This window comes from Halichondria panicea, chromosome 15, assembly GCF_963675165.1.
Source record: "Halichondria panicea chromosome 15, odHalPani1.1, whole genome shotgun sequence".
NCBI lineage: Eukaryota > Metazoa > Porifera > Demospongiae > Suberitida > Halichondriidae > Halichondria > Halichondria panicea.
The window spans coordinates 4,751,610-4,779,076 of record NC_087391.1 but is presented as its reverse complement, the minus strand read 5'-3'; the positions used below and the strand labels follow the sequence as shown (position 1 = coordinate 4,779,076).

Here is a 27,467-nt window from a genome sequence, read left to right as displayed (position 1 = left end):
ATAGGTACCATAATTATATACAGATACCAAATGCACATGTTCTAGATCCCAAGGCTACTAGTCACTATACAGTCAACCTATTATCATCATCAACTGAATCATTTCTAAATCTGTGTCTCTATTCAATTCAACCCTGATCTAGCTCGGCTTATGGACAAAATTATAGTCCACCAACAATGGAAACATACAGCTCCTCCCCCATGCAGTTTTGCACGAAATGAGTACTCACTTAAACAAGTAGAATTTGCAGCAAACAAGCGAGCGGCTTCTATACTACTATACTCTCGAACAAAAGTCAAAAGAAGAAACTATATAATTATATATACAATAATATATATATATAGAGAGCTTCTAGCTATGTTACTAGACTAAGTTAGTTATATACATGTGGCATCAGACAACTTAACTATACATGTGAGAAGAGAATAAAGGTTACTACAATAATTAATCTACCTGCAAGCACAGTGTGTTCACCCAAGCATGCTATGAAAATTAGAGCTAATGGGACCACAAGCTTACTCTAGCAAACCCACAGACCATAAGCACTACCTACTTGTCTGTTTGGGGTGATGGGATAATAAGTGTGAGAGGTGCTGTCCATGCTCATACAGAGGGGGACAAAAAGGACAGGAAAGAATTCTCTATCTTGGGGAGTGCCATATAAATTATAGTAATATTACTACTAGAATGTTTTGCGAGTATCAAACATATGCGAACTCTGAGGGTTGATCAATTCGCAATAATAAAATCGCAAAACCTAGAACAAATAGCCTGCTGATTTGGCACATTCGCAAAGGTTTTTTGATCGCAACATAATTATTCTAGTAATACGATACCTTATTTCGCTTTCAACGTTGTCTGGCACAGTGGGTGTACAGTCATCATAGCTCCCTCTGCATGTGCAGCGAGTGGTCTGTTATCTTGGTTGTCATTTGGATTGAATCATGAAGACATCTGTAACAACAACAACAATTGGTTATCCATTGCATTGCAGAATGCAGAATACCGGCAATGTGGTATATAGTCTATAATTAACATAATTATTTTATAGACTAGACGTATTATAATGGATAATATGTACACAACAAATCTACTTACCAGTTGCTTTGTTTGGGCTGGCTTCCATTGAGTTTGATTCGCCCAGTAGCTAGATCTCTTTCTCCTGTTGAGCAGCACATGGCTGAAAACAGATCTACGCATGCGCATCAGGGCTGCAGGCATACCAGCCCCACCCCCATTCTTTTTTCTGGTCAACATTATTTTAAGCAACATGAGTGGTGCACATGCAACAAGACTAATAGTTGATGGTTTCTTGCTTCACATGTTCAGAGCAAAGACTACTCAGAGAACTGATCTCTCATGTAGCTGACTATTTATATTATTCGTATCTCAACTCTAGCTATGAAATAATAATAGCCCGAAAACAAATCATATTTTGCACTACCAAACAGTTACTAAACATAACTTTTTAGCTTTGAAATTGGACGTACAGCCACTCCTATCCCACTATAGTTACAGCATTTTTTTTCAAAAATTCATTGAGCAACAATCGTGCAGACATTGTGATAACTCATAGACAGTATTAAAAGAGTCACATTGTTCTCTTTGTACCAAGTGTGTAAGTGCAGGTTGCCATGGCAAAACAAGTCCATTCGAGACCCATTCCATAATCGAATTCATTGTTTGCCAACTACACACTTTTGTCACAATCTCTTCAGTGTAGTAGCTCAGAGAACTGATTTCTTGTCCCCTCGTCTGAGCAGCTGGCTATCTTGTTGAGACCACCTCTCTTTAGTTCATCTGAGAGAGAGAGAGAGAAGAAGTAAACAATATGGGAGGATGGTGTAATGCATGTGGGAGAGAAGGTAATGAAGGTGTTGTTTGAGAGTAAGGGCCTTGAAATGTGGGGAGGCCCAAGAGAGCAAGTGGGGTTAGATCTTGGATGGTTGGAGCAATTTATAATTATAGAGACCATGCCTATCTAATTATACACTGTACTGCTGCATGTGCAATAATTGCAAATGGTTGACCTTTGCAAGATAAATTAACAGCTCGGCTCAAAAAGTGCAGTTTTTTTCGATTAATCAATACTGATTTTTGTAGACTTCACAGCAAAAAAGGATAGCGTATCCAAACCTTGGAGACAGTAGATGTTCACATGCACAGCCACCCACAATGTGTGTCATTCCCTGAGGGCACAAACACAGCTGTGAGTTGACTCAGAGGATCAGATACCATGGAGCACACTCTGGTCTTCACACACCACAGCACTGGATAAGAAAGCACACAAACTCAATAACAACAGAGCACACAATAACAGCTGGTCTAAGAATGAATGCATACATGTGACTTTGGTAGATTATGCTCACAAGGTCTTCTATTCTTTAGCTCAACAACTGAAAGTACTTGCTGGCATAACATGTACAAGTACAGTACGTATACTACTCACAGTTTAAATGTAGCTACTAAAACATAAACACCATAGCTTAGTGATACTGTATCACCACACTCTATGCTCACCTGAGCAAGAGAGGAGGTCCCAGACTTGGAGGTGAGTCTCTGAGGCTGTCCGAGATACTGGGAAGAGCTCTTATGACCAACACCATACACCTATATAGACACACAAAAGGAACAAATAATGAGCTTACATTCCATGAAACAACAAATAGCTACTAGCCTATAATTATAGGTATTCAATATTTGTACCTCATCGATGAAGTAAGGTACAGCTATACGGCAGCTGCTAGCCTACAGGTATGCACTCAGTATTTTGCATAAAGGCTCACAGTTCACTGGGTCCAACAGAGTCAGAGACTGAACATATTGGGTAAAGAGAGAGACAACCATTAAGGTGCGTCCCGCATACACACACGAGTAATAGCTATAGCTTTCGAAATTCTTTACACTAGCTTGTGATGTGTGAACACAGTGTATAAATGAGAGACTGTCTACACCAAACACACACATAGATGGGCCGAGAGCAGTCCACCCCACCCCCTAGTATCACACCCACGGAGGGAAGTGTCACGAGCAGTGATTACAGTACAGGGTTCAACAATCCAGTTTGCCTTATCCAGCCGTAATAAACGTAGTTTGTGGCAGGAGTGGCTGCAATTCAGGGCGAGTTTTGTGCCGTAAACATCTAATCTAGCTAGCAATCCGTGCCAAACCAAATGGCCGGTATATCGAGGTGGCCATACTTCAGAGAGCCAGAATAGCGAGAAGGCACTGCACATTGGGGAGGGAGAGAAACAATCAGTGCGTCCTGCATAGACACATGTCAAGTCATAGATAGCTTTCAAAATATTGACAACTTTATACAGGCTCTGAGGTTGGCAAGGCGTGTTAACTTTCATTACATTAGCTTGTGTGAAGCATAGTGTAATAAATGTGACACTGTTTGTGACCCCCCCCCCCCCCAACACCACATACACAGAGATAGGTTGAGGGCAGTCCACCCCACCCCCCAGTATCACACCCACAGAGGGTAGTGCATGTCGGCAAACGGATATAACTTTACCGTAATAATCTTAATTATTATTATGAGGAAGCAGGAATGATTGTGAATCTATATCGCAACAATTAGATCGATTAGAGAACAGTGTTTTTTGTCCCCTTCGAAGATTGGCTATACAATCAACTATCAGCCTATTATTTTTCAACCACTGTCTCATAATAGCAGTCCATGAATGTATAGTTTACTCAAACAGCTCATGTGTCCACACACACACACACACACTAATCACTCTACCCTGCTGCGCGCTGCGTACGCACGAGGTATTTAGCTGATTAATAATCAAAAAGTGCCTAAGGAGGTTAATTGTGGAATACATGCAGTAATAATAATAATATTAATAATGCATAATAGTGACATGTACATAGACAACAATTATTATAAGCGTGATCAGATTGGGGTAATTACTGAGGTGTACTCTTTCATCAGTTTATCTCCGCTTTGTATGGTTTTGAAACCATTCAGTTTGCGCCAGATGGGATATAACCACAACCACAACCCATGACCATGACCTTTTGCAGACATAAAAACTCCCAAATTCACAAAAAGTATCTCCCATTTCTTAAGAAGCTCATGGCAGAACCTCTAGGAGATTTGGCATTGCTCCAAGAACGCTTCCAGAAAATATTCTGGGGAGGAGTGCCATTTAGTGAGCAATCAACTGTAGCATCTAGTATTGTCGTCATCAATGGAGTTATGACTCCTATCACAACAGAGAGCAGTAGAGGAATCCATGCTGAGATTAATTTCATTACACCCGCTAATGTTTTACTCAGGAAACAGATACTATTACAAGGAGCTACTATTGGAATCACTATCAATCTCTCATAGAGCCCATGCTTCATGTGTAGAGAAGATTTGGAAGATTTCCTTGAGTCTTTAACAAAAAAAGGACCAACAGTTTCATTTACACTCCGCATAGCAAATCTGTACTTTGGAGATGGGGGAGGTAGAAAACAAACTATCGACGATTTGGCATTTTGGCTTTTTCATTTAAACGAAAATATAGTGCATACGCGTATTCAGCCAATTTCGGTTGTCACTGAAATTCCTAATTATAGACTTCGAGGAGCCAGTGATGATGAGTGGGGAAAAATACAGGGGAAGAGAAGATACAGAGACACAAGCATAGATACTATAGTAGATACTATAGTGACCACAGTTGATCAACTACGAGCTATTGCTCAAATACCAGTGAATACTAAGAGGCTCTTTACAACTTTGACGGAAGTGAAAGAAACACTGGAAGCTAGAGAAAAGCGAACATTCTACAAAAGTAGACATGCATCAAAAGCTGCGTATGTGGCAGTGGCACAAGTACAAATAAAAGCTGTGAATACAGTAGGTAGGAGTAAAGAAAAAATGTTCAGACCAATCGAAGAGCATGGTGATAGAGGATGTTGTGATACATTATCACGTATAGATCTACATAAAAAACCGCAAAGTTGGAGTATATCGAGTAAGACTATTGTATTAGCTGTGACGCACTTACCATGCCCAAACTGTTTAGAAAATATCACCAGTATTCCTCATGACGTGGTTAAGCCAAGACTCATATTACGTGTAGCTAACATTTTTTATGAAAAGACTATTGTCGACTGGCTGTTTGAGCGTTGCGGAGAAGGGCTCATAGTAGAACTCCAGGCAATCAATGTAACAGCGGAACTAGGCCAAGTTAATTGCGAACAGAATGCTTCATCAGAGAAGAGACAACAGTGGGAGGATGCTAAGAGACAAAGACAAGGTTTAGATTTTGAGGTACGAAAAAATGTCCAACTAATTAATGATGAAGTATTATTACTGAGCACTGTAAACAGCTTCACGACAATGTCATTGACACAATGTTCTTTTCAGTCATACTATAGCTGAACATTTCAGGATGCTAAGGTACGAAGGAACATGCATTATATAGATATAAGGAGGCGATAAAGAATGCCGGTCAGATTAATAACGAACTATCTTAGAGAATATTTAAAGAACAGGAGAAGAAGTTGGACCACCTCCAAACCAAACAATCCTGATTTAGCATATAATTATAATTATAGCATGAATGTAATAATTATGGTGTGTTTTTAGAGTGCTAAAATGAATGACTCGTCATGCAAGCGGTCAGAACCAACATGCAATGCGCAAGCGCAGAGCACGTTGGACACGATCACGTGCACCACTTTTTTGCTGAGCTGGCATAGATGATTTTCTATGTAAACTTCTAGCTGGTGTTGCACGGTCATTAGAGACTGAAGGCAACATTTATGTGTCTCTCCGCCTATTTGAATACATTAACCAACCCGACCCCCAGCGATCCCCTCCATTCCGAAAGTTATCAGTGCATAAAGTGTTTACTAGATTCTTGCCAGCCAGTACATTGCAAGCTACATTATACCGTATAGCGGGTTATTTTCAGGGCACTAAATTTTCGCGGATTGCCCAAACAAAACATTTTCGAACATTTTATTTTCGAGGATAGCGGTTCAAATGACCACTACATGTAAACCAATTTTCGAGGTACCAAATTTTTGTGTTTCTGGGTCAATCTTCGAAAACCTCGAACATTTCGTGCCTCGAAAATAACCAGCTATACAGTAACAGCACCACTAAACTAGACTCTACCCTATAGTCTAGCTAATCCTGGTCCAACCAGACAACCAGACAACAGACACAGCTAGCCAGGTGTTATAAATTCAGCAATTAAGCAAGAGCTTTATTTACAGTTGTTCAGTTATATACATGTATATGGTAACGTGAGCAGAGACGTCATGAATGATGACGCGTGGCCAACCTCCTCTAGCGCAAGCGGTAGTGTAAGCAGGTACAATATTAAGTGTCAGAGGAGTACAAAGGTCAGAGGCCTCTCACATTGATAAAAAAGTTTGTTCACCCATCCGATATAAATTTTTATCTGTACATACATGCATGTATACAACTACTGTTACTCTCTTTTGTTACAGTACTGTGCTATAGTAAGTGCATGTCTACTATAGATAACAAGTCTGCAGCAAACATCTTGAAGCTCTGGATGGCTGTGGATATTGATGACTATAAGTACAGGAACTTATCCTAATAGCTGACAAGTTTTGTACCATACCATCTTAATAACTTGATTATAGTCTAGCCACATAATACTAACTGTGTGTAAAAGAAATGTTGGTTCAAAATATCACATTACTCGGAAATGCTCTACTAGTACTAGCCAGGCCAATCATATAGTTCTTGACCTCCAAGTTTCTCCCATTACTAGCTTTACTAGAGGCCACACCCACTTCTGGCTGACCTTTGTCCTCGACCATAATGACCTTTAGACCCCTGCTAATGTACGTGACTGGAGGAACGGGAGACAGAGGGAGGGCATTGGGGGGAGGACGTGGGGAGGGGCACTGAGTAGAGAGAGTCATGGTTTGGACGTGTACATTACATGTTCAATAGAACCTGTAGCAAAAGTAGCACATTATAAAATACTAGATTGCATAGCAAAGCCTATTGTCACACACTTGTGATACTATACTGACCTCTGTTATATAGTTTACTGCCTCCAAAGATATCCCAGAATTCCCTCTCTGATGTGGGAACATTGTCCCCTAGTAACGGCCGAGAGTCATCACTCTTCTCTTTACCTTCCTCCTCTAGGCCATACAACACCTGCACACACACACACACACACAGTTAGTACATGCATCTGCGGAGATCCTATACATGTTTGTATTAATTAATTATTACACTTTATGGGAAAGAAAGGACCAAGCAGCTTATGCATTGGAGAGAATTAGGTCAGCTACTGTAGGTAAGAAAGCCACATGAATGTACGTAGCGGCATAACAATTATTTCATATACACTTGTAGGAGTAATAGTTAGGCAGTCTACTGCACACCAGATGGCTCAAAGGAATGGAAAAACCATGAGGCACTATAAAGGATAACAGCTATAGTTCTGATTACCTAATAGACAATCTTCCTATAAGAGCACTGGTAGTGTACTAACCTGTGCCTTGTCCATGAAGTACAGTGTAGAGGTACCCCCTGACTGAGGGGGTAGGAACACGCCCCCCAGCACTTTCCCCGAGCACACAGAGTGATGTACGGCCAGTGGAGTGGGGGAAGGGGGGTCAATCAGGTACACTGTGTGTGTGTGCGTATATGGGGGGGGGGTCAATCAGGTACACTGTGTGTTTGTGGGTGTGGGGGGTCAATCAGGTACACTGTGTGTGTGTGGGTGTGGGGGGGGTCAATCAGGTACACTGTGTGTGTGTGTGTGTATAGGGGGGGGGGGGTCCATTAGGTACACATGTGTTATGAAGTGAGGAGCCCATTTCAATACAATATCAACTAATGGCCATGGGTGAGATTTGTGAGAAAACACATGAGACTTGGAGACTATTCATGATCACTAGCACATTTGTTACAAGGCAGAGCTAGAGACCATATACAAGCACCACAAAAAAACTTGTCAGGACTCCTAGCAAGATAAGACAACAATGGTATGAGATATGAGATGTTCACATGCACAGGCACTCACAATGTGTGGTTCATTCCCTGAGGGCACAAACACAGCTGTGAGTTGACTCAGAGGATCAGATACCATGGAGCACACTCTGGTCTTCACACACCACAGCACTGGATAAGAAAGCACACAAACTCAATAACAACAGAGCACACAATAACAGCTGGTCTAAGAATGAATGCATACATGTGACCTTGGTAGATTATGCTCACAAGGTCTTCTATTCTTTGGCTAAAAAGGCTCAACTGTAAACATTTGCTGGCAAATGTAGGGACAGTGTATTTACAGCTTAAATGTAGCTACTAAAACATAACACCATAGCTTATAGTGATACTGTATCACCACACTCCATGCTCACCTGAGCAAGAGAGGAGGTCCCAGACTTGGAGGTGAGTCTCTGAGGCTGTCACGAGATACTGGGAAGAGCTCTTATGACCAAACACCATACACCTATATATAGACACACGAGAGGAACAAATAACGAGCTTACATTCCATGAAACAAGTAATGTAGCAGCTAGCCTCAGGTATTCAACATTTGTACGTGCAGTACTGACAGTACTTTGCATAAATCTGGATAGCATACAGGCTATTCCACACACTTGGGAAACACTGACTAATCAGACATTACAGTACACCAAAGCTCCATGTGTGTACACTACAGTGGCACTGTTAGCTCACCGATAGTCTCCACTATTGAAAGGGTTGCAGAGAGTCTTCCTCAGCTCACAGAGTCAGGCACTGAACATATTGGATAGAGAGAGACTCACAAACAGTATGTTCCACACACACACAAGTCACAGCTAATGCCCTATAGCTTTCAAAATACAAGGTATGGTAGTCCCTATACTAGCTTGTATGAGCACAAACAGTGTGTCCCGCATACACACACGAGTCATATAGGTATACATGTAGCTTTAGATCTTCATCCAGAGAAAATTTCCAGGGGGAGAGAAAGCGAAAAGTGGGTCAGCCAGCTATCAGTATACCCCAGGAATAATTATTGTCAAGGTTGTGAACACAGTGTGTGCATGTGACGCTGTTTGTGATTGTAATTAGATTGAATAAGGAGAATGAATGATTTCTAGGAATCTCAACCTCAACCAATATTAACATGCACTCACAGTCTTGAAGTTGACAGCCAGTAGTGACCCATCCTCACTGAAGTACGCCCCCACACTCTCCAGACCATGGTAGTAACCCACTGCCTGACACGACCATGACACACCCACTTCCTCTCCTAGGAGGACCCACGTCTTGAAGTGGCCATCTAGACTCGTGGAGACCAATAGAGGGATCTGATTGGACGTCTTGTTGGTATGGTGACGTGGTTGGAAGGTGATGCTGGTGACAGGTCGATCGTGAGGTGGCTCCACACAAGTGTTCAGAGTGTATCTGAGGGAGACAATAAAATATAGAGTAAGGCTACATGTATACACTGGTACATAGCATGAGGGCATGCACAAGTGGACAATTGTATTCACAGTGTAGCTGGAAAGGTACCTACCATTCACTAATCACATACTGTACTACTAGACTATATATTACTCCACTAGACTACACACACACAAGTTCCAGTTGAAAGACAACTGAGCTTAGCAGTTTATATACGTACATACTTGGTATCATCAATATATGACCACAAACAGAAAGTATACCACTTCACACACACACACACACACACACTGCAAAAGACAATAACAGGAGCACAATCTGGGTCTTATAACAATTCTGTTGAACCTTACGTAAACATAGTACGTAGTGTACACCATTGTATGTATCAAACTATAGTATTAAAATGAGTGTTACATGCCAATTAAGGCATAATCAACAGTGAAGTAAGACCAATGCTCTAAATACGGACGTTACCATAGCAGCACTAAAAGGCCAACACCAAATATGTAATATGCTGAGTAATTATGTAATTGAGAGACTTCTTAGCGGTAAATAAAATTGATGTCAATAACCTCACAGCAATGGCTGAAGGATATATAACAACAGACCACGATGAGTTGACCACTAGCCTGAGGCTAAAAGATTTTGAAGACATGGACAGCTTTGATCCAGCCTTTATAAAGTGTTTCTGGGATAAACGAGGTAAAACTGGACTTGCGTGTGAATTAGAACTGACAGTACAGAATAGACCTACAACAACAAAATTTGTAGAAACATCTGGTCCTGGACTTCATGCAGAACAAGCATTTATTCGAAATGCTAGAAGATGGCTTAGAAGATGGCTTAGAAGAATCACACCAGAACGTCTATCCGTCACAATGCTGATAAGTAATAGCCCTTGCTTCAAATGTCGAGAAGACTTGCAAGAGTTTTTCATTTCATGCGGTGTACCTAATGTTTACTTCACTTTAAAGATAGCACGATTGTATTTAGAGAAGTCTACACCTGATGAAGCAGAAATAAAATTAGATTACTGGATAAAGGACCTCGAAGCGCGAGGAGTTTCAGTCAGTTTGAGTGCCATCAATGTGATTTCAGAAACTGATGTAAGGGCGAGTAGTATGAACGAGCAACAAAGGGGCACTGAAGTTAACCAACATATTGACAACATTCAAAACGGGACTACACACGTGAAGAAGCTGTTTAAACACTTCAGATTGTCGGCAGCGTTCAAACAGAAATATTTTATTGACAAAAGTGACCAGCAAATGATACTACTCCAGCTTATAGTCTCAGCTGTGACGAGGAGTGAGCAACGACCAACAGAGATTAGAGAATCATTAAAGATGAGTGAAAATGGAAATAACCATCAAATAGAGAAAAAAATATGCAAAATCAAAATGCCGTTGTCGTGGGTACGCATCAGAAAGTGTCTTGTACTGGTATGTGCACACGTACCCTCCACCAAATGCCAAGAGAGGATTACAGAGTTCCTGGGAGAAAAGAGGTTTGATGGAGTAAAGAACAAAGTGATACTACACATCGCCAGTATCCCTGTAGACGAAGAAAGATACAGTTTCATCCAGTGGATAAGATGTTTAGAAAGCAAATCAATCCGTGTCAGTTTACAACCCTTATATGTTCGATTTGGTCCCTTGACGCGTCAAATAGTTGAACAACATTATATGATATTGATAAATGAATTCGATATTCTCAAGGGAGAAATAGAGTCCAGAACGTATCCTCCTACACCACCACCTCAGCACTCTCCAGATTATTCATCAAGCTCAGATGAAGAAACAAGCTCTCACACAATTCAGGGCGAGGCAAGTATGCTGCCATCTACACAAGAAACGATGCAACACATGAGTGAGACTAGTTCAGAGATGTCCGAGCGATCAGTCTCTTCCTCAGAGGAAGAGTCGTCGGAAGAACAAAGCCAGTCATCACAGGAAGAAGAATTCGTGTTGGAAAAACACGAAATACACCAGATGGTACAAGAACATTTTAAATTGCGCAATATACATACATAAACAATATAGACTTTTCTTGTTCATAGACATGCCTTAATTGCATGTGTACATATATTACATGTGCACTTTTCCCCAAATTTGTTGTGGCATTTGACAATTACAATTGCACAAGCTGACAGGGTAATGATACTACATGTACTTCGAATCACTGCATGTTGTTTGCAATTATACCATGCCGACATTCAGGCAGCAATTAAGTGATAGTTCCATAGAAAAACCAGAGTTAGAGAGCTGAGTGTATGTATAGTTTCAACCAAGAGCGCATAAAAGAGAGAGAGCGTGTAACTTACGCATCTGCTACAGTACCGGCAGAATCCAAAACCACTACTATAAATAGAACAATTATTGAAATCTCTCACTGCTGCATGTGCATGGAATGTAGTCCCACGTGACCATAGTTCTATTTATAGTAGTGGTTTTGGATTCTGCCCGTACTGTAGCAGACGGAAGTTACACGCTCTCTCTCTTTTATGCACTTTTGTTTCAACCAATGGCTAGTTAATTTAGGTGCATAGGATACTCGACATATGGCTGAACCACTGTATATTAACCTGGGATGTCTGAGTAAGTAATTAAGATAATCCTTGCAAGTATGGTGATAATCCACGGGTCCAATGGACAAGTATGAAACACCTCCCTAATAGCGGAGTTAGAGGAAAGCTGGCAGTGGAAATTGGCAGTGGAAATGTAATATTAAAGACAGCGGAGTCAACTTTACACTAGAACCAATAGCAGTGTGCGATGAACTGCCAGTACCAAGTCTTGAAACTCGTCAAGTTTTATTTATGGGTACTGTATATTAACTTACTGTGGCTAGCCAGTCCCCATTAGGAGAGAAAGAGGTGTGGTCCACTGTGGTCAGAGAGAGGGGTGTGTCATCAGGCCGAGACACATAGTTCAGGTCCGTCACATTCAACTAGAGTGTGCGTGCGTGCGTGTGTGTGTGTGTGAGGAACTTTTAGTTTTTAATTATGATCATTACAACTTTACAGCTATCAGCACTAACTTAGCAACTTTATATACTCACTTGTTGGGTGACTGACTCCTTGATTAGGTCGTAGAACTGGATGAACCCGGGCGTACTGCTGGTCACTATAGACATGGAACGTGGACAGATCACTAGGCCAGTATTGATTCCATTCTGGTCTACAGTCTAGGTATGGGACCTCCTCAATCCTCCAATAGTCCATTCCACCTCAGTGTCCAGTCCTGATACTATTTGCACCACTGGAAAATAGACTCGAGATTCAACTGGGCTGCTTCGTTAGCAAAGCTATTATTACAAGTACTTGTATACCGTATACGTATAGCGGGTAATTTTCGTGGGGTAAAATATTCGTTATTTTCATGGGCAAGCTGACCTCCACAAAATTTTAACGCAGGCGTGGCTTACCACGTAGGAATGCAGTGCAGGCAACGAGACTAAACGAATCACGAAAACCACCGTTTATCGAATTGAACGAATTTTTTACCACACGAAACTTACCCACTATACAGTATTTAAACAAGCGAGGGGAAAGCACGCTATTAAACCAAACATACAATCACACGTAGACAAAATAATGAGCTAAAGTGTACAAAACATAGATCAACTGTACAGTGAAACAAACAAAGTCGTTATAGAAATGAAAGCACCACAGGTGCTGCTGATGCCTCGGTGGAGGTGCCAAAGCTACATAACATAAAGCTACTAAGCTAGCTTTTATACATGCACATGCATATTGATTATAATTATCATGATGAACATTTTTAATTTTACTGCATGCAAAATCCAGGAAAACTCAAAGAGTGGGTAATAATCGACCATGATTGTTGTTAAAAAACGATCGATGCCAAAAGTTCAAGTATAAAATTAATGGCTGAAAGTCAGCAGAGCCTTGAAGCTCTCTTCTCACTCTTGTAGCTAGAGTTAACTACTAAGTAGAGTAGCAATACTCGGTAAAAAGTTTGGCTACGTGCTCTTCTGAAAAGGCTGCAATGACATTCCAAGTAAGCAAAACTAGGCATAACTCTAGAACGAAGCATTATTTTGCAAATCCACGAATTAAAATCCAAGAAAACATGACTAGAAGCCTATAGAAACTCTTACTTTCACTTTATTGATCCTTGTGCAGCTGTAGCAGTCTACACAGACAGATAGACACACACAGACACAAACACACTACCGTATACTTCGCTTGCGCATGCGCACCGAGGCATACATACATTTGCACGAGTGCTGTAGAAGCAAACATAATCTCTGAAAATCGAATATTCTGAGCAACGATTTTAGACAGTGACTCACACCAAACCCACCACAAGGATGGGGGACTATGGTATCCCCTGAGGGCTCACCATTGCTTTGCAGACCGACAGTGAAGTACTTGTCACCAGGGCTACAAGCGAGGTGTGTGATAGGTGAGCCTAGACGAGGACGAAACTCTCTCTTGTGTGTGTCCAGCTGCCAGAGGACGAGTACACCCTCCTCACCACCACTGACCAGATACGTGCCTGTGGGGGGGAGCATGAAAGAAGGAAGTGAGCAACTAGATACCTGGGTATATTTCGAGCGTATAAATGTTGGTGGTTTTTGCTGATTCAGCATGTACCGCAAACATTTATAACCGCGAATTTAATCTCGCATGCATGCATGCTGCAAAACGCTGCTATTCTAAATCCGTGAAAACCTTTCTAAAGGAATTTTCGCGAAAATTTATACCCTCAAATAATTATACCCGCTAGGAGACAAAAAAAAAATTAGCTAAATACTCACACGTGCACATAATTATGTTACTGTAGGTGAGGGATGAATAATATATTATTGATTACTGGAAAACAAAACCAAAACCCAGCCTAGGGATGAGGGGCGATTACGTACCATCAGTGGTGAAGCAGAGGTCCCCAACAGCGTAAGCATGCTAGTGACTACCTCAATACCCTCTCAGCATACCTACATGTAGAGTGGGGGGTCCATTAGGTATACATGTGTTAGTGGGAGATCATTCAATTTGTGCGTTAGTAGCTCGTTTTCGAGGTGAAATTTGTTAGGAAAGAAACTTGGAGACTAGGCCAAAATCACTAGCTAAGAGACCATATGCAAACACCACAAAAACTTGTCAGGACTCCTAGCAAGATAACACAACATACATGGTTGGCAGTGTACTGAGAGTTTGGTCCATCGATCTTGCTCGAGCTTCATCACTGTACATCTGCCAGCTGGATCATTGACTGCACCACCACCACACACCGTGTCACCGATAACAACACTCTGTACCGAGCTGCTCATCTTGATTGGTATGTCTTTTCCCCTTCAGTGAGTGGAGGTCTCAACTCTCTGGGAGGGGGATTCCCTGAGGGCACAAACACAGCTGTGAGTTGACTCAGAGGATCAGATACCATGGAGCACACTCTGGTCTTCACACACCACAGCACTGGATAAGAAAGCACAGAAACTCAATAACAACGGCAGGGCACACTGTCACAATAACAGCTGGTCTAAGAATGAATGCATACATGTGACCTTGGTAGATTATGCTCACAAGGTCTTCTATTCTTTGGTATAAGCTCAACTGTAAGTACTTGCTGCGGAAAATGTACAGAAAGTGAACTTACAGCTTAAACGTAGCTGCTAAAACATAACACCATAGCTTAGTGATACTGTATCACCACACTCTATGCTCACCTGAGCAAGAGAGGAGGTCCCAGACTTGGAGGTGAGTCTCTGAGGCTGTCACAAGATACTGGGAAGAGCTCTTATGACCAAACACCATACATCTATAGACACACAAGAGGAACAAATAATGAGCTTACATTCCATGAAACAAGTAGCTGCTAGCTTGCACATGAGATTGAATAAGAGACAGTACTGTGAAGGTTAGATTAATGGCACCCAACGTGGATCACACACACTCTTGGGAAACACTGACTAATCAAACATTACAAGCACACCAAAGCTCCATGTGTGTACACTACAGTGGCACTGTTAGCTCACCGATAGTCTCCACTCTTGAAAGGGTTGCCATACACACAATGCCATGGTACTCCCTATACTAGCTCGTGTGAGCACAGTGTATGAATGTGACACTGTTTGTGATTATTTTTCCAATTCAAACACCACACATGCACATTACACACACAAGAGGAAGATATTTAGGGCTAATTAAAAGTTCTTAGTTAGCTTCCGAGGACTTTAATTGCATTCTGATCATCTACTCTCTTCTTTGTTACCTCCAACCACAGTGAAGTTTACAAGGGTTGGAGGTACCAAAGACAATCAGAATGCAATTATGTCCTCTGGAAGCCAATTCCTTGACTATTCTCTTCTGTACACCCACATACAGAGATGGGTCGAGGGCAGTCCACCCCACTCCCCAGTATCACACCCACAGAGGGAAGTTACAGTGCAGGGTTCAACGATGTGCTCTCAGTATAGGGAGCTGGGACAGGAAGTGTGTGTGGCCAACAACACTCGATCATAGAATAGACGTCGACATTTTTGCCGAGTGTGTGTTATAAACATCATAATTATCGACTGACATGGTAAACATTATATAGCCACATTGCTAGCTTTAAAGCTAACAATGTGGAATGTATGCAAGTGTCAAATTATCTTGGCTTTAATTTGTATGGGTTGGATAGCTAGCATGTGGGAAGATATGTCAATGGATAAGAAAACCCCAAAATCAAAACTATGAAACTATAAAAACTCTGAATTCAAAAGAAGTTTCCCATTCCAAAAGAGAGTCATGGAAAAAATAGTTCAATTTTATACACATTTGTACGATGAAGAATCTCATAAACATACAACTGTAGCACTTGGTGTAGTAACCATCGATGGGAACACGGAGGAATTTTATACGAGAAGTGGTAACGGATATCATGCTGAGAGGATTTTCATCTATGAATTAAAATACTACATCAAATCACTGAACTTAACACAAGATCAATTTAAAGTCACTATCAATCTGTTGATCTCAAGGAGCCCATGTTTCGTGTGTAGAGAAATTTTGGAAGATTGCTTTCAGCTTCTAACATATGCTGGAGCAAACATTTCATTTACACTACGCATAGCAGATCTTTACAGTAGAGAAGAGGGAGGTAAAGACAATACTGTTGAAGAATTGGCCTCTTGGCTTAGTCTTTTGAAAGGCGAAGACATAGTGGAAACCTGTGATCTTGAGCCCATTTTGGCTACCAACGAAGTACCTCATAATATTAGTTACACGCGAAATATGTTTGAATATAGAAAAACGAAAGATGACCAAATAATGCACATAGTTTGGAAAATTAATCAAAAAATGTTAAAGCTCTCTACTGATTTGGCAGAAATAGCCCCAGAAATAAAGCGAAAATTATACGAAAGTCCGGCTGTGTATGTGGCAGTGGCACGGGTAGAAATATACGCTGAAAATATGTCAAAAAGGGACAAGTTTAAAGCTTTCAAAATTAGGCAAGAGCAGGGCAATGATATTGGTCAACAACATGTACAATGCTGTGCTACAATATCAAAAATCATACAATCGATATCGGAATTGAAAGTGCCCGAATCGTGGAATATACGGAGTAGGAATACTACATTAACTGTGACAGACTTTCCATGCGATGACTGCTTAGCAAAAATCACCAGCGATTTTGAAGAAATAGATCTACTCATATTACGTGTAGCTAACATTCCTTATGATCGTAATATTGTTGTCGACTGGCTATATGAGCTTCACCTAAATAAAATGACAGTACAACTTCAGCCAGTCAGAGTAATAGAGGAAGTAGGTACAGTTAATTGCAAACAAAATTCTTCACAAGCACAACAGAGGAGGAATGCTATTGAACGAAGGCGACAATTAGATGATAAGGTAGTAGAAAATGTCCGAAAGATTAATGATGCACTAATTATAAAGAAGAGAATATTTGACGAAGAGTGGAAGCGGTTTGCCGGGATCCTTTTGGACGACTAAGTCGAACAATCCTGACTATAACACAATTTATAATGATTTAGACTTATTATACTTTCAATGTATCAATCAGTAACTGTGTTATAGCTCTGCATGCTACACTAGGTTATGTATCATAATTATATATACCATCCCACATCTCAGAGTATGAAACACATGGAATCAATTAAGCCAAATACATGTACAATTAATGTACAATTATGTGGTATATTGTCATTTATTCAAGGTTTGCACATTATTTGAAATGCTCTACTAGCGCATTGGTGGAGCACTGAGTAGAGAGAGTGATGGTTTGGACGTGTTATACATTCATGTGAAGTACCTGTTGCCTTATTCTCTGTTCATTCCTATATAAAGTGCATGTTTGTGCATAATACTTCAGTGGCCATACATGGTCAGATGCATTACATTTTACTTTACATGAATGTACAATCCAGCGGTATTATATCGTAAGCACGCCGCAAAATGTTTGGCCACCCCCACATTTGTTGCCCACACCCACTATTACACGTTAGTGCATCACTAGTTATAATTATATTGCACATCATAGAGACAATACTAATGTGATGATGTCATTATTTGGGGGGAAAGGTTCACCCCTGCCCCCCCTCCCACTAGATGAAACCCTGTATGCATGGTTCCTAAGAGCACTATATAGTATGGTACACTACTGACCTGTGCATTGTCCATGAAGTACAGTGTATGTGGAGGTACCCCCTGACTGAGGGGGTAGGAACACGCCCCCCAGCACTTGTCCTGACTCCTGAGCACACAGAGTGACCCACAATGTGTGGACGTGGGTCATTCCCTGAGGGCACAAACACAGCTGTGAGTTGACTCAGAGGATCAGATACCATGGAGCACACTCTGGTCTTCACACACCACAGCATTGGATAAGAAAGCACACAAACTCAATAACAACAGAGCACACAATAACAGCTGGTCTAAGAATGAATGCATACATGTGACCTCAGTAGATTATGCTCACAAGGTCTTCTATTCTTTAGCTAAACGAAGTACATTTCAGTGCTGGTGCCGACTGTATATACAATTATGCATGTACATATAGTGCACAACTACTCGCATCTCAAATGTAAACATGTAGCTACTAAAAAACATAATGCCATGGCTTAGTATCACCACACTCTATATGCTCACCTGAGCAAGAGAGGAGGTCCCAGACAGTATCACCACACTCTATGCTCACCTGAGCAAGAGAGGAGGTCCCAGACTTGGAGGTAAGTCTCTGAGGCTGTCACGAGATACTGGGAAGAGCTCTTATGACCAAACACTGTACACCTATAGACAAACAACTTGAGCAAAATTTAGCAGAATTTAATACCACAGCAAAAATACAGACAAATGTACCTGTGACCTTAAGGTAATGAGCTTACATGCATCCATGAAATAAGTAGCTCCTAGCCTTCAACATAATTATGCACATGAGTTTGAATACTTGCATAAATTGAAGGTTAGCTAAAGGTACTCAACACCACACACTTAGGAAAACAATGACTAATCAAACATTACAAAAGACATTATCTTTTTTCCCACCCGCCCGGTCCCCTGTGGTTGTTCTTTTTTGGTATTTGGTTTGTTCAACTTCACCGACTAGGCTCTAGTCGTGATTAGTGCTGGGCTTGGGCTGGGTGAAGGTCTCCTTCACTAATGGCCCAACCCTTCCATGACCTCTGTCATCGTGGGTGGGGCTTCCAGCTAATTACGTAACAATGCAGATGTTAAAAGTAATTTTCGTGGTTAAATACAGGAACACAAACATTTTACCCACGAATGAAGCAATCATCATTGCAGTGCATAACCACGAAATTATTACCACGAACTAATTGCTCAACCACAAATGTTTTGATTCCAGAAATTACCTGTAGTGTAGCCGTGCATATACATGTACATGTATTGTGTACATGTATTGTTAAGAGGTTCTGTAATCTGCTCCTGGTATTGTCAAGAATGCTTGGTTCACAAAAAATATCGAATATCACATTATTCTGAAATGCTCTACTAGCCAGTCATAGTTCTTGACCTCTAAGTCTCTACACTCAATGTCCACTTCCATCACATTGCTAGCTTTACTAGAGGCCACACCCACTTCTGGCTGACCTTCGTCCTCTGAACTCAGATCTCCGACCTCACTCTCGGCCATGTCTTCATCAAGGTGACCTTTAGACCCCTGCCGATGTGGTAACAGTGACTGGAGGAACGGGAGACAGAGGGAGGGCATTGGGGGGAGGACGTGGGGAGGGGCACTGAGTAGAGAGAGTGATGGTTTGGACGTGCTGTTCAACTTTTGGTGTACCATAAAACCTGTAGCAAAAGTAGCATATTGTAAAATTGCCATAATAAAATGCTATAATAACATTTTGTGAGTGGTGACGTATATGTTATGCATATTAGTCACACACTGATACTATACTGACCTCTGTTTTGTAGTTTGCTGCCTCCAAAGATATCCCAGAATGCCCTCTCTGACGTGGGAACATTGTCCCCTAGTAACGGCCGAGAGTCATCACTCTTCTCTTTACCTTCCTCCTCTAGGCCATACAACACCTGTACACACACACACACACACACACACACAACATAATAAACGCATATGGGTCACAGAGATATATATGTATGCATTGCATGCAAACATTTCATAGGACTTTACGGAGGGACTAAGGCAATAGCTACTGTAGGTTTACTAGTTATAATCTTCCGAAGAGCACTGGTAGTGTTGTACTAACCTGTGCCTTGTCCATGAAGTACAGTGTGGGGTACTGGTAGTGTTGTACTAACCTGTGCCTTGTCCATGAAGTACAGTGTGGAGGTACCCCCTGACTGAGGGGGTAGGAACACGCCCCCCAGGACTTGCCCCGAGCACACAGAGTGATGTACGGCCAGTGGAGTTGGAGAAGAGGGGTCAATCAGGTACACTGTGTGTGTGTGTGTGTGTGTGTGTGTGTGTGTGGGGGGGGGGGGTCCATTAGAAATGTAAAGACCATTCCAAGTGTTATTACATGTAGCTCAGACTACTGGGTGAGATTTGTTAGGAAACACATGAAATTTGGAGACTAGGACAAAATCACTGCACAATTGTACAAGGCCTATACTAGCTAATTAGAGACCATAATTTATTATTATACAAAAACCAAAACTTGTCAAAACTCCTATCATGGTATGGTATGAGAGTTCACATGCACAGCCATGCACTCACAATGTGTGGATGGTGGGTCATTCCCTGAGGGCACAAACACAGCTGTGAGTTGACTCAGAGGATCAGATACCATGGAGCACACTCTGGTCTTCACACACCACAGCACTGGATAAGAAAGCACACAAACTCAATAACAACCAGCACACAATAACAGCTGGTCTAAGAATGAATGCATACATGTGACCTCAGTAGATTATGCTCACAGGTCTTCTATTCTTTGGCTAAAAAGGCTAAATATTTGCTGGCAAATGTACAGACAGTGTATTTACAGCTTAAACGTAGCTACTAAAACATAACACTATAGCTTAGTGATACTGTATCACCACACTCTATGCTCACCTGAGCAAGAGAGGAGGTCCCAGACTTGGAGGTGAGTCTCTGAGGCTGTCACGAGATACTGGGAAGAGCTCTTATGACCAAACACCATACACCTATAGACACACAAGAGGAACAAATAATGAGCTTACATTCCATGAAACAAGTAGCTGCTAGCCTTCAACATTAGTACTTTGCACAGACCAAAGGCTAGCATATACAAGTTACCCAACATCACACACTTATGAAAACAATTTACAAGTACACTAAAGCTCCATGTGTGTACACTACAGTGGCACTGTTAGCTCACCGATAGTTTCCACTCTTGAAAGGGTTACAGAGAGTCTTCCTCAGCTCACAGTTCATTGGGTCCCACAGAGTCAGACACTGAACATATTGGATAGAGACAACCAGTAATCACAAACAGCATACACACACACACACAAATCATAGCTACACGAAGCTTTAGCACAGAGAAAATTACTAGGGGGACGGAGGAGGGGGGAGCTACCTTTAGGGAGGTATACCCCCAGGAATAATTATTGTCAAGGTGTGGTATATAACTATAGCTCGGTATGTGCATGTGATACTGTTTGTGATTGCAATCACATTGAATAAGGGGAATTCAATGAGTTCTAGGTATATTTGTGCACCTCAACCAATATTATCATGCACTCACAGTCTTGAAGTTGACAGCCAGTAGTGACCCATCCTCACTGAAGCACGCCCCCACACTCTCCAGACCATGGTAGTAACCCACTGCCTGACACGACCATGACACACCCACTTCCTCTCCTAGGAGGACCCACGTCTTGAAGTGGCCATCTAGACTCGTGGAGACCAATAGAGGGATCTGATTGGACGTCTTGTTGGTACGGTGACGTGGTTGGAAGGTGATGCTGATGACAGGTCGATCGTGAGGTGGCTCCACACAAGTGTTCAGAGTGTATCTGAGGGAGACAATAAAATACAGAGTAAGGCTACATGTATACACTGGTACGCATGAGGGAATCTAGTGGACAATTGTATTCACAGTGTAGCTGGAAAGGCACATACCGTTCACTGAAGTAATGAATCACCTTAATTATGTGATATTCACATACCACCACACTTCTCAGTAAAATCACTACTCCACACACACGCAAGTTCAAGTTGAAAGACAACTGAGCTTAACAGTTTACATACATACATACTTGGTATCAATATAATTATAGCCTCAAACAGAAAGTTATATCACTTCACAAACATACACACACACTCTGCAAAAGACAATATCAGGAGCACATAAACATACAACCTGGGTCTTATAACAATTCTGTTGAAGCTTTACGTAAACATACTATGTATAGTGTACACCATAATAGTATCAGACTAGTATATTAAAATGAGTGTTACATGACAATTAATATAACCAACAGTGAAGTAAGACCAATGAATACAATGCTCTGAATATGGATGTTACCATAGGCACTAAAAGGCCAACACCAAATATGTAATATGCTGAGTAATCATGTAATTGAGAGACTTCTTAGACGTACATTAAATTTATGTCAATGACCTCACAGTAATGGCTGAAGGATATATAACCACAGACCACGATGAGTTGACCACTAGCCTGAGGCTAAAAGACTTTAAAGAGATTGACAGCTTTGATCCAGCCTTTATAAAGTGTTTCTGGGATAAACGAGGTAAAACTGGACTTGTGTGTGAATTAGAACTGACAGTACATAATAAACCTACAACAATAACATTTGTAGAAACATCTAGTCCTGAACTTCATGCAGAACAAGTGTTTATTCGAAACACACACACACACACGCACACACACACACATGCACACACATGCACACACGCACGCACGCACGCACGCACACACACACACACACACACACACACACACACACACACACCAATCACTCTACCCTGCTGGCGCTGCGCATGCACGGGGTAATTAGCTATTAATACTAAATTAATAATCAAAGTACCTATAAGGAGGCACATAGGCAACAAGACAATAAGCTTGATCAGATTGGGATAACGTGCGCTGACTCACTGAGCCACACTGTTTATTTCCGCTATGTATGGTTTCAGTTTGTGCCAGATAGGATAACCACGACCACAACCCATGACCATGACCATGACCATGACCTTTTGCAGACTCAATTCACAAAAATTATCTAAAGAAGGTGATGGCAGTACCTCTAGGAGATTTGGCATCGCTCCAAGAACGCTTCCAGAAAATATTCTGGGGAGGAGTGCCATTTAGTGAGCAATCAACTGTAGCATTTAGTGTTGTCGTCATCAACGGAGGTCCGACTTCTTTTATCACAACAGTGAGCAATAGAGGAATCCATGCTGAGATTGGTTTCATCAGACAAGCTAATCTACTGGAAGAGATACAAGACAATATTAAAATCACTATCAATCTCTCAAAGAGCCCATGCTTCACATGTAGAGAAGATTTGGAAGATTTCCTCGAGTCTCTAACAAAAAGAGGAGCAACGGTTTCATTTACACTCCGCATAGCAAATCTGTACTGCGGAGATGGGGGAGGTAAAGATGAAATTATTGAAGATTTGGCATCTTGGCTTTATCATTTAAACAGAGAAAAAATAGTGGATCACCTTGGTATTCAGAACATTTCGGTTGTCACTGAAATGCCTGATTATAGTCCTCGAAGAGTCAGTATTGATGAGTGGGAACAAATACAGGGGAAGAGAAGAGACAAAGACACGATAATATATGCTATAGTAGATAAAATAGTGGCCACAGTTGATGAACGAGCTATTGCTCAAACACCAGTGAATATTAGGCCGCTATTTACCACTTTGACGGAAGTGAAAGAAACACTGAAACCTGCGGAACTTAAGAGAACATTCATCGAAAGTAGTTGTGCAACAAGCAATGTGTATGTGGCAGTGGCACAAGTGCAAATAAACGCTGTAAATACAGTAGGTAGGAGTAAGGAAAAAGTTTTAAAAGCGTTTGAAAAGCATGGTGAAGGATGTTGTCATACAATACCAGATATCGAAACTGAGATAAATACTGAGATAAATCAATTTGTAAAACCGGAGAGTTGGAGTACACAGAGTTCGACTATTGCATTAGCTGTGACACACTTCCCATGCAATGACTGCTTAGTAAGAATCACCAACGAGATTACACTCATATTACGTGTAGCTAACGTTCCTTATGAAAAGGTTACTGTCGACCGGCTGTTTGAGCGTTACCAAGCAGGAATCACAATACAACTCCACGCAATCCGAGTAATGGTGGAACTAGGCCAAGTTAATTGCATACTAGTACTACAAGCAGAGCAACGACAGTGGACGATTGAAAAGCAACAACAGTGGAGGATTGCTAAGCAGCGAGAGTGGAGTAGTGCTAAGCAAAATAGGCAACAATCAGATGTTGCCGCAGTAGAAAATGTCAGATTGATTAATAATGAACTATCAGAGAGAATAATTGAAGAGAGAGTAATTGAGGAAGAATGCGAACGATTAAGATGCATCTGCATATCTTAATAGTTGACATAATAGCTAATTAGTTCTTTATATAACAATGTAGGATGTATCACTAGAACAATGTAATAGCTATACTGCTAGTGTTATTTAATGTTCGGAATAGCTTTATAATTATTTTAGATCCCATTTGAGTGTATTTAGCATTCGGTATCTATGGTTATAGTGTCCCTCATCCCTCGAGCTTTGGGACACTATAACACATAGATACCTCTTGCCCATGTTCTAACTTAACATAGCCACATCATATTTAGTGTCAAAATATCGAATATCACATTATTCTGAAATGCTCTACTAGCCAGTCATAGTTCTTGACCTCCAAGTCTCTACACTCAATGTCCACTTCCATCACATTGCTAGCTTTACTAGAGGCCACACCCACTTCTGGCTGACCTTCGTCCTCTGAACTCAGACCTCCGACCTCACTCTCACCCATGTCATCATTGAGGTGACCTTTAGACCCCTGCCAATGTGGTAACAGTGACTAGAGGTACGGGAGACAGAGGGAGGGCATTGGGGGGAGGACGTGGGGAGGGGCACTGAGTAGAGAGAGTGATGGTTTGGACGTGCTGTTCAACTTGTGGTGTACTGTAGAACCTGTAGCAAAAGTAGCACATTCAGTGTAATAAAACAGTTTGTGAGTGACGTATAACTATGATATGCATAGCAATTAATGCCTATTAGTCACACACTGTACTAACCTCTGTTGTGTAAACTGACTGAGGGGGTAGGAACACGCCCCCCAGCACTTGCCCCGAGAATACAGAATGATGTACGGCCATTTGAGTGGATCAATCAGGTACACTGTGTGTGTGTGTGTGTGTGTGTGGGGGGGGGTTATTTGGTATGCAAAAACTTGTCAGGACTCTTAGCAAGATAGGACAACATGCATGTGATATGGTATGAGATGTTCCCATGCACAGCCACCCACAATGTGTGGATGCATGAGGTCATTCCCTGAGGGCACAAACACAGCTGTGAGTTGACTCAGAGGATCAGATACCATGGAGCACACTCTGGTCTTCACACACCACAGCACTGGATAAGAAAGCACACAAACTCAATAACAACAAAGCACACAATAACATGGTCCAGGAATCGAATAAATTCATACACTGGATGTCTTTGCTACCTTCTATACGTACATGCATCTATGAAAACAGGAAGGCCTGGACACAAGCCTATCTAAACATAACGCCATAGCTTAGTGATACTGCATGTATCACCACACTATATGCTCACCTGAGCAATAAAGGAGGTCCCAGACTTGGAGGTGAGTCTCTGAGGCTGTCACGAGATACTGGGAAGAGCTCTTATGACCAAATACCATACACCTTTAGACACACAAGAGGAACAAATAATGAGCTTACATTCCATGAAACAAGTAGCTGCTAGCCTTTATGCACAAGAGATTGAATAAGAGACAGTACTTTCGGAAGGTTAGCTTAAATTAAGGTACCCAAGATCATACACACTTAGGAAAACAATTTACAAGAACACCAAGCTCTATGTGTGTACACTACAGTGGCACTGTTAGCTCACCGATAGTCTCCACTCTTGAAAGGGTTGCAGAGAGTCTTCCTCAGCTCACAGTTCACTGGGTCCCACAGAGTCAGACACAACATATCGGATAGAGAGAGAGTAATCACAAACAGTATGTTCCGCATACAGACAAGTCATAGCTACATGTACATGAAGCTTTGGATCTTCATCCAGAAAACATTACCAGAGGGCAAGCTACCTTTAGGGAGGTATACCCCAGAAATAATTATTGTCAAGGTGTGATATATACTATACCGTATAGCAGGTAATTTTCGTGGGCAAGCTGACCTCCACGAAATTTTAACGTAGGCGTGGCTTACCGGAATGTAGGATGCAGTGCAGCCACGAGACTAAACGAAATTTTTATAGAACAAATTTTTTACCCCATAAAAATTACCCGCTATACGGTAGCTTGTGTGATACTGTTCATGATTGTAATCAGATTGAATAAGGGGAATGCAATGAGTTCTAGGTAGTAAAATAAATCGTGCACCTCAACTACATGAAATATTATCATGCACTCACACTGTTGAAGTTGACAGCCAGTAGTGACCCATCCTCACTGAAGCACGCCCCCACACTCTCCAGACCATGGTAGTAACCCACTGCCTGACACGACCATGACACACCCACTTCCTCTCCTAGGAGGACCCACGTCTTGAAGTGGCCATCTAGACTCGTAGAGACCAATAGAGGAATCTGATTGGACGTCTTATTAGCATGGCGACGTGGTTGGAAGGTGATGCTGATGACAGGTCGATCGTGAGGTAGCTCCACACAAGTGTTCAGCGCATATCTGAGGGAGACAATAAAATACACACAATCATGATTATCATGATTACTGTATACGTATCGATTAAATTATTTAGGATGGTTAACAGAGTAAGTACATAGCATGAGGGCATGCACTAGTGGACAATGTATATTCACTGTGTAGCTGAAAAGGCACATACCTTTCACTAATCACATACTGTACTACTAGACTATATATTACTCCACTAGACCACACACACGCAAGTTCCAGTTGAAAGACAACTGAGCTTAGCAGTTTATATACGTACATACTTGGTATAAATATATGGCCACAAACAGAAAGTATATCACTTCACACACACACACACTGCAAAAGACAATAACAGGAGCACAATCTGGGTCTTATAACAATTCTGTTGAACCTTACGTAAACATAGTACGTAGTGTACACCATTGTATGTATCAAACTATAGTTATTAAATGAGTGTTACATGCCAATTAAGGCATAATCAACAATGAAGTAAGACCAGAGGAAGAGTCGTCGGAAGAACAAAGCCAGTTATCACAGGAAGAAGAATTCGTGTTGGACAAACGCGAAATACACCAGATGGTACAAGAACATTTTAAATTGCGCAATATACATACATAAACAATAATTTTTATAGACTTTTCTTATTCATAACATGCCTTAATTGTGTACTATTACATGTATATACTTTTCCCACAATATTTTTGTGGCATTTGACAATTACAATT

General features: G+C 41.3%; 5 protein-coding genes and 2 long non-coding RNA genes across 11 annotated transcripts in view; 2 read left to right on the top strand and 5 right to left on the bottom strand.

Annotated features, from left to right (window-relative positions):
• Positions 1-26,465, bottom strand: part of LOC135348469 (WD repeat-containing protein 75-like) — a 36,561-nt gene extending 10,096 nt beyond the window's left edge. The window contains exons 1-4 of one of the 3 annotated variants that reach the window (XM_064546688.1): positions 25,959-26,465; positions 20,920-21,011; positions 20,581-20,685; positions 13,771-13,926 (exon numbers count right to left, since the gene is read on the bottom strand). In XM_064546688.1, the coding sequence (XP_064402758.1) occupies positions 13,771-13,926; positions 20,581-20,685; positions 20,920-21,011; positions 25,959-26,083 (478 nt within the window). In that variant the 5' untranslated portion in view covers positions 26,084-26,465. Of the gene's footprint in view, positions 1-13,770; positions 13,927-14,562; positions 14,852-15,097; positions 15,190-18,041; positions 18,179-20,580; positions 20,686-20,919; positions 21,012-25,958 lie in introns of those variants that run through there. The other 2 variants (XM_064546689.1, XM_064546690.1) reach the window with 2 other exon arrangements.
• LOC135348494 (uncharacterized) lies at positions 1,521-8,441 on the bottom strand. Of its 3 annotated transcripts, XR_010398773.1 has the most exons (9): positions 8,025-8,441; positions 7,491-7,627; positions 7,021-7,150; positions 6,786-6,940; positions 2,966-3,228; positions 2,707-2,814; positions 2,521-2,610; positions 2,137-2,270; positions 1,521-1,800 (listed from the first exon to the last, which is right to left on the bottom strand). It is a non-coding gene; the product is annotated as an uncharacterized LOC135348494 (long non-coding RNA). The 3 variants fall into 3 exon arrangements; XR_010398771.1 differs by having other exon boundaries at positions 2,707-3,228; positions 8,025-8,440; XR_010398772.1 differs by having other exon boundaries at positions 2,707-3,228; positions 6,786-6,888; positions 8,025-8,440.
• Positions 8,687-9,623, bottom strand: LOC135348497 (uncharacterized). The gene is made up of 3 exons (XR_010398776.1): positions 9,516-9,623; positions 9,133-9,403; positions 8,687-8,749 (listed from the first exon to the last, which is right to left on the bottom strand). It is a non-coding gene; the product is annotated as an uncharacterized LOC135348497 (long non-coding RNA).
• Positions 9,845-11,537, top strand: LOC135349373 (uncharacterized). Its single transcript, XM_064547906.1, has one exon. The coding sequence runs from the start codon at positions 9,985-9,987 to the stop codon at positions 11,434-11,436; it is 1,452 nt and encodes a 483-aa protein (XP_064403976.1). The 5' UTR covers positions 9,845-9,984; the 3' UTR covers positions 11,437-11,537.
• Positions 19,262-20,133, bottom strand: LOC135348490 (uncharacterized). The gene is made up of 3 exons (XM_064546722.1): positions 20,111-20,133; positions 19,802-19,931; positions 19,262-19,688 (listed from the first exon to the last, which is right to left on the bottom strand). The coding sequence occupies exons 1-3, from the start codon at positions 20,123-20,125 to the stop codon at positions 19,363-19,365; spliced, it is 471 nt and encodes a 156-aa protein (XP_064402792.1). The 5' UTR covers positions 20,126-20,133; the 3' UTR covers positions 19,262-19,362.
• On the top strand, positions 22,351-24,545 carry LOC135348473 (uncharacterized). The gene is made up of 2 exons (XM_064546695.1): positions 22,351-22,583; positions 23,053-24,545. Exons 1-2 carry the CDS (start codon positions 22,463-22,465, stop codon positions 24,417-24,419), a joined length of 1,488 nt encoding a protein of 495 aa, XP_064402765.1. The 5' UTR covers positions 22,351-22,462; the 3' UTR covers positions 24,420-24,545.
• The window catches only part of LOC135348468 (WD repeat-containing protein 75-like), a 35,945-nt gene continuing 33,162 nt past the window's right edge, over positions 24,685-27,467 (bottom strand). Inside the window, exon 19 of the mRNA XM_064546687.1 lies at positions 24,685-25,013. Within this exon, the coding sequence (XP_064402757.1) occupies positions 24,901-25,013 (113 nt within the window). The 3' untranslated portion in view covers positions 24,685-24,900. The remainder of the gene's footprint in view (positions 25,014-27,467) is intronic.

Coding starts and splice junctions, on each gene's coding strand:
- LOC135349373 (XM_064547906.1), top strand. CDS start 9,985: ATGGCTGAAGGATATATAACAACAGACCACGATGAGTTGACCACTAGC.
- LOC135348490 (XM_064546722.1), bottom strand. Junction 19,689..19,801: donor CAGCAAACTACAAAACAGAG/GTCAGTATAGTA, acceptor CTTTTGCTACAG/GTTTTATGGTACACCAAAAG.
- LOC135348473 (XM_064546695.1), top strand. CDS start 22,463: ATGGCTGAAGGATATATAACCACAGACCACGATGAGTTGACCACTAGC. Junction 22,584..23,052: donor GTGTTTCTGGGATAAACGAG/GTAAAACTGGAC, acceptor GACCTTTTGCAG/ACTCAATTCACAAAAATTAT.